Source organism: Rhipicephalus microplus, chromosome 3 (assembly GCF_043290135.1).
Source record: "Rhipicephalus microplus isolate Deutch F79 chromosome 3, USDA_Rmic, whole genome shotgun sequence".
In the NCBI taxonomy this organism is placed as follows: Eukaryota; Metazoa; Arthropoda; class Arachnida; order Ixodida; family Ixodidae; genus Rhipicephalus; species Rhipicephalus microplus.
Genome location: NC_134702.1, coordinates 76,205,981 through 76,220,403, shown reverse-complemented (window position 1 = coordinate 76,220,403; position 14,423 = coordinate 76,205,981). Strand labels below are relative to the sequence as shown.

At 49.5% G+C, this 14,423-nt stretch overlaps 1 protein-coding gene across 1 annotated transcript in view; it reads left to right on the top strand.

Moving 5' to 3' along the window:
• Window positions 1-11,265, top strand: part of LOC119173412 (uncharacterized) — an 80,046-nt gene extending 68,781 nt beyond the window's left edge. The window contains exon 18 of the mRNA XM_075889844.1: window positions 10,978-11,265. Coding sequence (XP_075745959.1) covers window positions 10,978-11,094 — 117 coding nt within the window. The 3' untranslated portion in view covers window positions 11,095-11,265. The remainder of the gene's footprint in view (window positions 1-10,977) is intronic.
• Window positions 11,266-14,423: the final 3,158 nt, after the last annotated feature.

The window sequence follows — 14,423 nt, the reverse complement described above, 5'->3', positions numbered from 1 at the left end:
TCGCAACAGCCCACCGCGAGGGGAAAACTGACGGGTGCAGTTCCGGAGGCAAGAACTGCGTTGGCAGCAAAAATTTCAAGACCTAATTGCTGTCCTCCGAACGAAATCGAACTCTATATTGATGGCATTAAGGTGCATGGACTTGTTGACACTGGAGCTGCCGTATCTGTAATTAGCGAGAAACTGTGCCGAAACTTGAAGAAAGTGACCACGCAACTTACCAACCTATCTTAACAGACAGCTACGTCTCATCATATTCAGCCTTCAGCTTTGTGCACTGCATGAGTCGTCATTCAAGGTGCGATGTACGTCGTCTCATTTGTAGTTTTATTCCGTTCTTCGCATGACGTTATCCTTGGATGGGACTTTCATCAAATTCTGCTTTGGTCGACTGTGCTCGTTCCGAACTCGCATTATCTGTGCCGTGCTGTGATCCCGACGATGGCGCTTCGTGTAGAGTGTTTGCTGCTTCTGACGTTGACATTGCGTCTTTCTCAGCTTTTGTTGTCTCGGTGTCGTGTGCCTCCCCCCCGAAAACGCCTGTGTTGTTTATGCCATCGATCCCATCTGCGTGCCGACGAAATATCAAGCTTCCGTTTGCCGTCGTTGTTTTTCGCAACGGTCACGCTGCCATTCATGTGTGCAATCCCTCGGACAGCCCGTCATCCCTACTACGTGGAGAATGCCTGAGAAGCTACGAACCTTACGAGTGCATTCTTCCGGCTACCATACCCGATTGTATGGTTTCGCTCCCAATTTGTGCTGTCACTCCTACCAACACGCCTAATGATGTTCTCGACGTATTCTCGGATGCCATCGACTCTGAGCTCGCACCAACTCAGCGCGAAGAGATTATAAATCTTCTACTCCGCTTTCGCTCTTCATTCGATCGTGACCAGTCAGGCTTAGGCCGAACCTCTGCGATCGTTCGCCGTATTGACACCGGTCAACAAGCCCCGCTAAGACAGCGTCCGTACCGTGTGTCATCTGCTGAACGCTGTGTCATCAACGAACAAGTGGACGACATGTTGAAACGTGGCATCATCGAGCCCTCCAATAGTCCCTGGGCTTCACCGGTTGTTCTCGTCAAGAAAAAAGACGGATCCATCCGGTTCTGCGTTGACTACCGCCGACTCAACAAGATAACGCGCAAAGACGTATACCCTCTGCCGCGCATCGATGATGCTCTGGACTGCCTACAAGGTGCAGAGTTCTTTTCTTCGTTAGATTTACGCTCTGGCTACTGGCAGGTGCCCATGGAAGAGGGTGAGCGCCCTAAGACAGCCTTTGTAACACCGGATGGACTATATGAATTCACCGTTATGCCCTTTGGCCTCTGCAATGCGCCTGCCACTTTCGAAAGGATGATGGATACAATCTTGCGAGGTATGAAATAGAAAATGTGCCTCTGTTATTTGGATGACATTGTGGTATTTTCAAGCGACTTTGCGACACACCTTAGCCGCCTCGAGCAAGTTCTTACGTGCCTTTCCACGGCGGGACTTCAACTTAACTTTAATAATTGCCACTTCGGCGCTCGCAAGCTTGTAATTCTCGGCCATGTAGTTTCTAAGGACGGCATTCTCCCGGACCCTACGAAACTTAATGCAGTCGCGGCGTTCCCAAAGCCAACCACCATCAAAGAGCTTCGAAGCTTCATCGGCCTATGTTCTTACTTCCGGCGCTACGTCCGCAATTTCGCCTCCATTATCGCCCCTTTGACCAATCTTCTTCCCGGAAGTTCTGATTTGTCAGCGTGCTCGCAGGCGTGTGATGATGCATTTCAGGAACTCCGACGGCTCCTCACCACGCCTCTCATACTCCGACATTTCGATCCGTCTGCTCCAACAGAGCTTCATACAGACGCTAGTGGTGTAGGGCTAGGGGCCATACTAGCCCAACGCAAGGATGGCTTTGACGAGTACGTCGTTGCCTATGCCAGCCGCACCCTCAGTAAAGCCAAGAATTACAGTCTAACTGAAAAGGAGTGCTTTGCCATTATATGGGCAATTGGAAAATTTCGGCCTTATTTATTTGGACGTTTGTTTGATATTGTAACAGACCACCATGCGCTTTGCTGGTTATCTTCACTAAAAGATCCTAATGGTCGGCTCGCTCGTTGGGCATTGTGGTTACAGGAGTTCGACATCCGTGTTATCTACCGTTCTGGCCGTAAGCATTCCGACGCCGATGCCCTTTCACGTTCGCCATTGGCTTCAGAGCCTGTCGGCTCGCCTATCTCCACCAGTGCTGCCTTGGCCATCAGCATTTCGGACATGCCTTCCGAGCAACGCAAAGATGCTTGGATTTCTTCTCTTTTGGGTTTGCTCTCAAACCAGACGCCCGCTCCAGTTTCCAGGACGCTTCGCCGTCAAGCAGGACACTTCGCTATTCGGGATAACCTGCTTTACCGCCGAAACTACAGCTGGATGGGTCGTAAGTGGTTGCTCGTCATTCCCCGACATCTGCGCTCTGACATCTGTGCAACGTTCCACGATGATCCGCAATGTGGCCACGCTGGTGTTTTAAAACATACACTCGCTTGCAGCTGCGGTACTACTGGCGCGGTATGTACCGTTTCGTTCGCCATTACGTAAGGTCTTGCCTTACGTGCCAGCGACGCAAAATGCCCACTCACTATGCCACAGGTACCTTGCAGCCATTGCCATGTCTAGCACGAGCTTTCGATCGTGTCGGAATTCACATTTACGGTCCGCTTCCCTATACTTCGAGTAGCAACCGCTGGGTCATTGTCGCTATCGACCACCTAACGCGGTACGCTGAAACAGCTGCGTTACCTTCTGCTACCGCAAAAGACGTTGCATGTTTTATACTGCAAAACCTGGTTTTAAGGCATGGAGCAACTCGAGAATTACTAAGCGACCGCGGCCGCGTTTTTCTCTCCGATGCCATCAGAGCGTTGTTGAGCGAGTGCTGCATCATACACCGCCCTACCACAGCCTATCATTTGCAAACTAATGGGATGACAGAGCGTTTTATTCGTACACTTGGGGATATGCTGGCCAAGTACGCTTCATCCGACCAGTCTAGTTGGGATAGCATACTGCCTTTTGTGACATATGCTTACAACACTGCAACGCAAAGCACCACTGGATTTTCGTCTTTCTTCTTTATGGACGCGAGCCATCATCGACAATGGATACTATTCTTCCTTATTGACCGGACCCTTCAGAGATGACTACCGTTTCTCGAGCAGCAGCACACGCTGAAGAATGTCGGAAGCTTGCTCGTGCGTTCACGTCACATGACCAGACGCACCAAAAACATCGCCACGACGCGTCAACCACGCCTATGAGCTTTGCTCCGAACTCACTGGTGTGGTTATGGATTCTGTCTACTTCTCCAGGACTCTCCCACAAGCTTTCGTCCAGGTACCATGGCCCTTATCGAGTTGTACGCCAAACACCCTTGTCAACTACCTTGTCGAGCCGCTGGATGCATCTCCGGACAAGCGCCGTCACGGACAAGAAATCGTACACATCTCTTGGCTCAAGCCATACCATGACCCTTCGGTGTACACCTGTCCTTAGGTCGCCAGGATGGCTCTCTCATCGCCCAGTGGTGATTGTAACGAGGGCAGTGGGCATGGAGCTCGAATATAGAAAAGGAAAAAGACTTGCTGTGATCGCAGGCTTGCGTTCAGTTAGCTCTTGCGCTCAATAAAGCTTTCGTTCGCCGAGTCAACTCCTGCTGGTTCAACACCCCGTTTCACTTCATACGTTCTGATGTTCTCGTGTTCAGATGTTTTAAGACATTAAAAGTAATATTCAGAATAATGCAAAATAAAAAAAATGTAGAGAAAAAGAGCTTTACGAGAAATATAATCGAATAAACGCCGTTTCTCTGCCGAAAAGTAAACTGTGAAAAAAACATTCTCTATATTTAAGAAATAAATAAACTCCGAAAGTACAGAGCCCTTAGTAGTAATAGCGCGTTGATTTTTACGCAGACCACAATTTTTTGAGAAAGACAGTTTACAACGCTTTGAGCGCTCTGTTCACCACAAGCACACTTGTTATGTTGCAATGCACATTTAACCGGTGACCTTTTGCAGTAAATCGAACAATCTACGTCCATTTCCTGCTGAACTGGGTGACAATAAAAAAAAGTACAGAAATTCGACGAAATAACCGAGATTGTTTACTATACGTGGTAGCACTCTCGGAGTCTGTATCACACTTAGGGTAAATCTAGGAACGCATGCCACGCTGTGCGGGCAGCATTGCAGTGGTGTGCCACCGTAGCAAACGACGCAGTTGAACACTGTGACTCTCAAGTATCTGCACACGCGCAAGCTGCTGCCAGAGATGGCTGCACCGTGCTTTCAATGCTCCAAAACTTTTCCTAAGTATGAGACAGACTCATACTTAGACTCATACTTAGACTCATTACACGCAAAAATATAATGATCGGTCGTTCCTCTAAGGTCTCTTGAAGGTGCAATGCACCAATTACCGGGCTTGGTCAGAAATGACATCCTACGGATGGCAGACACTGCTATGGGCTGCTTAGCGAAACTTTGTAGCCATGGGCGGCAAAAAGCTTAAACGTGAAGCGTGAAGTAGCCATTTTCTCAGGAACTCTCGTATCACACAGAGGCCCCTCTTCAATCGTCCTGGAGCTGCCGGTGCTCACTGCTTGAAGTCGGACTGTATATACCTTGTCACGGGACCTTGTCACGGAATGCCGCCACTGGCCGGGGCTGCACTCCATAGTCTGATAACAATACGTAGTGAGCTATATTCGTGCACAGAATTGACAAAGGACGAGAGAGATCGCAGGTCATTACGCACGTTCAAGGACATGATATTGCCACCTACTTCTAGTAGTGGGTCGTATGCCAAGGTGAAAGCTCACACCACGAAGAAGAAAGAAGTGCGCGTGGACCCCGCTCTAGAAAACAAAGCCCAACCGACGCGCTTGGTTAGAGCCCTGTTGCTCGGACATCAATAGACCTTGTCGACATCCCCTGGAGCGACGTGACAATTGGTGGAGGTGCTGGGTAGCCCCTCACGGATGTTTCAGACCCCTCCTGGAAGCAGCACCACAAGCCCAGTGCGAGTCCACACTCCCGGTCATCGGACAAGCCGCAGGATCAGGAGATTGCCACCCGAAGCTGACCCTGCAGTTCCCACCAGTATGATGAGCACGTCCGTTCAAACCACTTTAACAGGAACGGGAAACCCCCCGGTGACTCGGTACACCCTCGAAAGTCCACAGGTTCCGACACCGTTTCATGGCACCGAGCTCGAAGACGTCGAGGACTGGTTAGTCGACTTCGAACGCGTGGCTGCTTTGAACGACGGGAACGACGCGGCCAAACTACGGCGTGTGTACTTCTATTTGGAGGATGGAGCACGTACCTGGTACATGAATCAGGAGGAACAGATGACATCGTGGCCCGAATTCCGCCGCCGGCTGTTGGACACTTACAGAAGTGCTGATCGCCACGAACGAGCGGAGCGAGCGATCCAGGCCCGCATCCAGATGCCCAACGAAACTGTCATGACCTATGTGGAAGATATGACGCGCCTGTTCCGACGGGCTGATCCAGGTATGACAGAGGAAAAGAAGTTGCGTCACCTGATGCGGGGAGTTAAGGAGCAGCTTTTCGCTGGCCTTGTACGGAGCCCTCCGAGCACGGTCGCCGAGTTTTTGTCTGAAGCCGTCACGATGGAAAAGATGCTTCAGCATCGATCCACCCTGTATGACCGGCAAGTGAGCACGTCCACTGCTCAATTTCTCACGACTTTTGGGAACAACACCGAGTGTCTGCGCGACCTTATCTGCTCTATAGTACGCGAGGACCTGCAAAAGGCTGCCACACCACCACTACCTACGGTGAGTTCTATTGCAAGTATCGTCAAAGACGAGCTGCATCATGCCCTGCGTGACCCTGTGAGTCTGGATAACGCCACACCGGCCCCGGCTGACTACCACCGTGCGACTTATGCGGAAGCCTTGAAGCGCCCAGCTTCCTCTTCCCCGCTGTTTGTTCAGGCACCTCCTACCGTTTCACTTCAGTCGGGGCAGCCTCTACGGTACTACGAGAACACACGCGCGCCCCCACCCCTCGTTTACGCCAACCCTGTGCATCTTGCGGAACAACCAGCACACTACCTTGACGACAGACGTGCTTTGCCTCGGAAATCTGATGTTTGGCGCACTCCTGATCGCCGGCCTTTGTGCTTCCACTGCGGTGAAGCGGACCATTTGTACCGCCAGTGTCCATACCGGCGCCTCGGGCTGCGCGGCTTTTCAGTATATTCAGCGCCTCCTCGGTATGGCCAGCGACCCCGGGACATTGAGGATTACCTGGCTCAACAGCGCATGCCACCGCCTTCTGGACGGCAGCCGCGCTCACCGTCGCCGAGGCGCTTTTCATCTTCGCCACAGCGCCATGCTGGCGCACGGTCCCCCAGTCCCCACCGGGAAAACTAACGCAAGCGACCCTTGGAGGCGAGGTCGCTGGCAGTCGACGTGCTGAAGACCTCCGATCGACGCTAACAGTAAAGGGTGTGGATTCGACTGAGCGATATGTGCGGCTTTCTCTGGATATACCGGTGCTGATAGACGGCTATGCAGTAAGTGCTTTAGTTGATACCGGGGCTGACTATTCTATACTAAGCGGGAAAATGACCAGACTACTAAAGAAGGTAATCACGCCCTGGCATGACTCTGTGATTCGAATGGCTGGTGGCCACACCGTCTCTCCGCTTGGAGCCTGCACGAGCACAGTTCGGGTCTGCGGTTATACTTTTGTAGCAAGTTTCCTTGTGCTCCGTGAATGTTCACGCGACGTTATTCTTGGTGTTGACTTCCTGCAGGAGTATGGAGCTGTCATTGACCTTCAAGAGAATCGCATCACCTTCTCAGCCGACCGAGCAATCGACAAGTAGGACGACCAACAACGTGCCGACATTCTTCGTGTTTCTGCTGAAAGTATAACGCTTCCTCTAAGAGCCAGTGTTATTGTCGACGTCACATGCTGTGGATTGCGAAATGGTGAAGCGATTGCAGAAAGTAATTTTTAACACTTGCTGACTCAATGTGTTTGTGTGGCTAGGAGTATCATACAGCTACGTGATGGCCGATCTCAACTGCTCGTTACAAATTTCAGCAACGAACACCGACACCTTTTTCGTGGCACTTCGTTAGCGTTTGCAGATGAATTAGGAACCGTTCCTATCTGCTTCTCGTCGGACGCAGTGGAGGCCGCCGATACGTCTCTAAACAATATCGACATTAATTCTAACCTCACACCAGAGAACCAGACAGCACTGCGAAAACGCTTGCTTGAATTCAAGTCATGCTTCGCTGCTTCCTCTAAGGTGCGCCAGACTTCGATCACTAGGCACAGAATCATCACTTACGACGACGCCCGCCCAGTACACCAACAGCCTTACCGTGTGTCAGCGAAGGAACGAGAAGCCATTCGTACGCAAGTTTGAGAAATGCTTGACGACGGCATCATCGAGCCTTCCAACAGTGCGTGGTCCTCTCCGGCCGTCCTAGTCAAGAAGAAAGACGGAACGCTACGTTTTTGCGTCGATTACCGGAAGCTGAACAGCGTGACTAAAAAGGACGTGTACCCGCTGCCACGCATCGACGACTCGCTAGACAGATTACGCCACGCCCACTATTTTTCCTCGTTGGATTTAAAAAGAGGGTACTGGCAGATCGAGGTTGACGAGCGAGATCGCGAGAAAACGGACTTTGTTACCCCTGATGGCCTGTATGAATTTCGAGTCCTTCCTTTTGGTTTGTGCTCAGCGCCCGCAACCTTCCAGCGAATGATGGATACTGTGCTTACTGGTCTGAAGTGGCAAACTTGTCTCGTATACCTTGATGATGTTGTCGTTTTTTCTGAAACCTTCCAGCAACATCTTCATCGCCTCAGGAGTGTGCTACAGGCTATTCAATCAGCAGATCTTACACTCAAACCGCAGAAGTGTCACTTTGGTTATGAAGAGCTCAAATTCCTTGGCCATGTAGTCAACGCGAAAAACGTTCGACCCGACCCCGACAAACTTGCCGCTGTAGCCGCGTTTCCGCATCCTACAGACAAAAAGGCTGTTCGGCGCTTTTTGGGCTTGTGCGCCTACTATCGACGATTTATTAGAGGGTTTTCGAAGATAGCGGAACCCTTGACTCGCCTTACACGCGACGACACACCGTTTGTATGGGCTACCGAACAACAGGCTGCTTTTGCCGAGCTACGACAGCGGATGCAGTCAGCCCCTGTTCTTGCGCATTTTGACGAGGATGCTGACACAGAGGTGCACACTGACGCCAGTAACATGGGCCTCGGCGCAGTGCTCGTCCAGCATCAACACGGCAAAGAACGAGTCATTGCCTGTGCCAGCCGCTCACTGTCCCGTACCGAGGTGAATTACACGACCACAGAAAAAGAGTGTCTCGCAGTAGTGTGGGCGATCACCAAGTTTCGCCCGTACCTCTATGGTCGTCCATTTAAAGTGATGACGGACCACCATGCCCTCTGCTGGTTGGTAAACATTCGTGATCCCTTTGGAAGACTGGCCTGATGGAGCTTGCGTCTACAGGAATTTGATGTTACCATCGTATATAAGTCTGGACGGAAGCATGAAGACGTTGATACGCTGTCGCGTGCACCCATACCTTTTAGTCAATCAAGAAGAAGACAACGATGACGGTTTCCTGGGCGCCCTTAGCTCATCTGACTTGAGCAGACGCCAGCGAGAGGATGAAGAGATTCGACCGCTCATCGACTATCTGGAGGGTCATAGCGCCGTTATACCTCGCCATCTATTTCGTGTCATGACGTCTTTCTGCCTCCGAGGTAATGTCCTGTACAAAAAAAAAAAACGCCCGTTCTACGAGCTGCGCTTACCTCCTCGTCGTTCCGAAGGACATGCGGGACGAAGTCCTCTCCACGTGCCATGATGAGCCCTCATCTGGTCATCTAGGTTACTCGCGAACGCTTGCCAGAGTAAGTGAGGCGTACTACTGGCCCGGACTTTCAGCAAGCGTGAAGCAGGACGTTAAAAGCTGTCGTGAATGCCAGCGTCGAAAGGCGCCACCAAGCAAGCCGGCTGGATTACTTCAGCCAATTGATCCACCCCACAAGCCATTTGACCAAGTCGGCATGGACATTCTCGGCCCATTTCCTTTATCGTCCGACGGCAACAAATGGGTCATTGTTGCAACTGACTATTTGACCCGCTATGCTGAGACACAGGCGATACCACGAGCCACGGCTTCTGAGGTAGCACAGTTCTTCATGTGCCACATTGTTCTGCGCCACGGTGCTCCATCTACAGTGATAACCAACAGAGGAACAGCGTTCGCTGCACAGCTTATTGATGAAGTTTTTCGGCTAAGTAACACTAGGCATCGAACGACGACTGCTTACCATCCGCAGAGCAACGGTTTAACCGAGCGACTAAATAAGACAGTCACAAACGTAATCTCCATGTACATCGACGTCCAACACAAAACATGGGATCGCATTTTGCCTTATGTGACGTTCGCTTATAACACCGCCGTTCAAGAAACAACCCGATTTACACCATTTTGCCTTCTCCACGGCCGCGAAGTTCAGACGATGCTGAATGCGATGCTTTCTTATGAAGGCGCTGATCGATTAACAACTGACGCAGAAGAATTTGCAGAGCGTGCCGAGGAAACTCGCCAGCTCGCCCGGCTACACATTGGTCAGCAGCAACAGGTCGATGCACGACGTTACAATATGCGTCACAATGACGTATCTTACAGTCTGGGAGACCAAGTTTGGGTTTGGACCCCTGTTCGACGCCGTGGCCTCTCCGAAAAGTTGCTCAGCAGATACTTCGGTCCGTATAAAGTAATACGCCGCGTGAGCGACGTAAACTACGAAGTGGTTCCGGACGCTACGTCGTCACGATGGGCACAACGAAAACAACCGACCTCTGACATAGTTCACGTGGTGCGCATGAAGCCCTATTTTGTGCGTTCCTAAGAGACCACTTTTCCTGTGTTTTTTTTTATTTGTGCTCTGACAATTGCCTCATCAATGGTGAACTTATCGCGTCTAACATTTGATTATTGGTGCCCTTTTTCATTGTTTAACCTACTTTGATTTGGTTTTTTTTTCAATAACTTTACAGCAGCGGGACGATGCTCTTTCTTTTTTTTGTTGAGGAGGAATATTGCCACCTACTTCTAGTAGTGGGTCGTATGCCAAGGTGAAAGCTCACACCACGAAGAAGAAAGAAGTGCGCGTGGACCCCCGCTCTAGGAAACAAAGCCCTACCGACGCGCTTGGTTAGAGCCCTGTTGCTCGGACATCAATAGACCTTGTCGACATCCCCTGGAGCGACGTGACAATATGCGCTGACGTAGCTTTAAACTGCGGTGGCATCTCTCCCCGCGTTGCATAGAGCACGCTCGTCTTTACAAGAGGTGAGATAAAACGATTAAAGCACGCTATAAACTGTTATAACGCAGCTCATTTTTGACAGATCCGAAAAATTTTCGCAGTATTCGGTTCGTGAGGCAACGAACTACACTACGGAGGTTATTCGATAATTACGTAGAAAATAATTCATGAGCCCCTTGAAACATAAGACAATGGCTTATCATATCTGAATAACTGTCTGCATGACGTGATATGCACCTTCTGCGAAAGCAGCTGTGAGGTAAAATCTACTTGCGAAAGTTCAATACTATGAGCCTGAAAAAGAAGAAAACTCAAGAAAGCCTCATTGAACACGCTGAGATGAATTTATTGCCTGGAGTCTACGTTGCAATTGCAAATATTTCAATACGACAGCATACAATATTTTCTTTTTTGCTGTCTACTTCTCATCCTTACATGTATATTATGGAAACACGCAAGTGCACTGGATTCCGATTTATGCTTTTATGGAGCGAAAGAGTAATGATAAATTAACTCCGTCATTGTGGTTTCTAATGCATGTGATTTCTACTTCACAGTTGGAATACAAGCGAGAAGAAAAGGTTTTGAGACGAACGAAGAAGACTTATACGATTGGCGTGTGTTTTTCTGGAAAATGCTTCCGAACCAGAAACAGTTTGGACATTCAGCTATAACGTGGATATCGTAGTGTGTGCGCACAATACCGCTCTACTGTAAACATGTGAAACAAGAACTTCAAGACCAGAAATGAGGGACTTCATGCACGAGGCTGCAAACACCATGTATCTGCGTTAACCAGAATATGAATAAACACTAAAGTCATCGAATCCAACTTTTCTTAGAAACATGCTTGTGTACTCGAGTGTGTTTGATGTATCAGAAATGGCTTACTTGAGAACAATGTGAGCAACCTTACTTTAAGGGCCATTAGAATCTGCTTCCCTGAGATGTCAAAGTTTTCTGACTTGAAGTGCGTCCAAATAATCTGCAGTATCCAGATGTTTCATTTCTGGGGGCTTCCGAGTGCACGCAAAACTTGAACAAAGAGTACCACATGACTAGTCAGTTCTGCACATAGAGGCTGTTGCTGTCTAACATGGTACCGATTAACGACAACTTATAATGCAGAGCATCGTCATCACGCATCACTGAGCACAACTAACGCGTAATGTATCAACCCTTCGTGACCGGTAAATAACTACCATACCACCGCGTCCAAAAACTACGTCATTCCTGACGAGGTAACGGAAACGCTGACAGAGTACCGAGAATTATAATACCTGTCGCCCAACCCAGGACCCCATTTACTTTATTTGCTCAATAAGCATGGTGAACAGGTCACAGTCATGAAAAAGTACGACTCTTATATTTTTCGTTCAAGGTTTCTCGTGCCTTTGGTCAGCGAGGAGCCTCGATTGTTTCTTTGCATTTGCGTGACAGAACTACTGAATCGATATGAACGTGTAGCGTCGTTATGCTTTTAGAAATGCCTCTTGTTCGCTTAGCAAGTTAGACACTTATTACCCGTTCAGTTGTCAGCCCGACAATAAACTGTATATTTATCATTATGCTCAACTGATTCCCAATTACATATTTTAAGGCAAGAGCCCTTGATGCTTGATTGATCAAACTCTGAAATCACCAGTTGGAGTCGGCGTCCGGCGTCGGTGGTTTTGGGGACGAGGATGCAAGGTCTCATCAGTGATGGCGTCACCACAGCAGGTCATGAAGACAAAACTGAGACGTAACGTTACGCTATGACGTCATCACACTACATCGACAATGATGGAAGGTGTACCAGTCATCGACCCAGTGCAAAGCTCAGTGGGGTGCCCCCACTACTGGAGACAGTGCAAGACTACATCAGGTGTAGGAATTGCAGGAAATCATGTTATAAGACAACAACTGAAATACTGGCACATTGGTTTTTATGCAACTACACAGACATGTCCAGCACTTGAAACTAATGCATAAAATAGTGTCAAGGTGTCACTACAATGGGGAAATAATGGTGCATTCTTTTCTGTGCCCGAACTGCCGTAGACGTCAATTGATATATATTTCTACATAGCTGACGCACGACGGGGGAATTATTGTGCGTACAGAAGGCGAGAAAAAAGACTGGCTTGCCCACTGTGCGTGCTGTGCTCCGTCTCGATCGGCGTCAATACACTTACAAATAGTCACGTCTCAACTCATTTTACGCAACATATTTGTGATGGAGCTGCTGGTTCTTCCCTGTACCCATCACCAAGCTTTGCAGTGGCCGTATCATTGCGGGCGCTGCCATGTAATAGGTTGAAGGAATATCGTCTTCGCCACCCGCCCCTTCCGTGACTCCTATCTACGTAGTCCTACCTCTTACTCGTGATCTTGGTGTATTTTTTGGACAGGAAGGTGTTCATATTAAAAAGTACCTTAACGTGTGGGAATGGTTGAGCGCCGCCGGGAACCGACACTCATATTGGCCAACGTGTTTTTTTTTACTTTGATGGTCCACCACGGGTGCGGTTCGAGACGCGCGAGGTCGTCATTACCAGCTGGGACGGTTTCACAAAAAAAGACCCGCGACCTTTTTGGCAACACCGCTGAGCGGCAGATGGCTGCGCGAAATCCATTGGCTACACGGGCACGGACATCTACCGAATCGTACGTCACGCCTATTCACGAAGTCATCGCCCTTTGCCGCCTGGCTGTCGAGCCATTGCCCGAGTCTGAGAAGGTATTTAACGTGCTCAAAGGCATCGCAGACGATGCCTTCAAACTGCTTCTCTACAATGACCTTGACACCGTCGATGAAATCATCAAAGGTGCCGGTGGTTTCAACATGCGAAAAGCCGCCGTATCATACAGACATTCATACGACTGCCTTACAAAATCGCAACTTCGTCGTATGAAGCCGTCCGCCAGTCACCCATGTATGACAACGTCACCCGAATTGTTCGTCGGCAGCCTCAAGCTGCCTGTCCAGCTCCTATTGAACAGCCTATTTTCACAACCCAAGCCACTGACCCATCACAGCCTTCGGTAGCCCTAATTCAAACTATGGTCAGACAGGAGTTCTCCCATCGCGGCCTTCCGTCGTCAGCATGTTTCCCGACTCATCCTGAAGTACTCCCTTACTCCTCAGGAAACGCTCACCGATCTCCCCCGACCTTGCTCTTCAGGAACCCTGCAGAAGGGCGAACTCCTGAAGACCAGCCTATCTGCTTTTCCTGCCATCAACCTGGGCATGTTTCTCGCTATTGCTGCCGCCGTTGGTCCAAACCACCACGCCGAAGCTACCCTACCCACATGTGCCCCACCACGTTTAGACGTTCAGCCGCTGCACCCTCCAAATCTACTAGCCGCCTCCTCAAGAGCCTCTCGATCCTGACTCACGGCCCTTCACCCGTCTGCCGCTACTCCCGCTCCCCATCACCGCAGCGCCACCAATTTCGATCAAACAGGGTTTTTTAAAAGACGATATATGTAGTGTTTCTTGGGCACCTTCGACGCAAAAATTTTGGTCTATCTGTTTGTAAAATTATCTGTTTGTACACAAAGGGAATGTTTATTGGCGAGTACCTCTTTGTATGATTACATCAATCGAGGTCACCTGGACTCCTCGAAACTCATATATATACTAACAGAGTGCCCGTTAGAGGGGCAATTAAATGGTGAACAGAGTCTGCACCAGAAGGCTCTCTCGACATAATTATACACTGTTATCAATGTGCATGATTTAACTATTGAAAATGAAAAGATTGACGAGTGGAGACCCAGTGAACCCAGACTGCGCCGAAAAAGGCGCTAGCGACATCATTATACAAAGTTATATTATATCATTAGAGAATAAAGCAAGAAAAATTATTTAGGGAGCGGAAATCCGTGTGTTAGAAGGGGGAGACCGGGGTTTGTAGCCTGCCCTGCCGCATCAAAAAGAACCGTGTGTGCCAACGGCGCAGAAACTTCTCCTCGCCGCAGCACTCAAGTTGTACCGAGAGATGTCACCAGACTAACT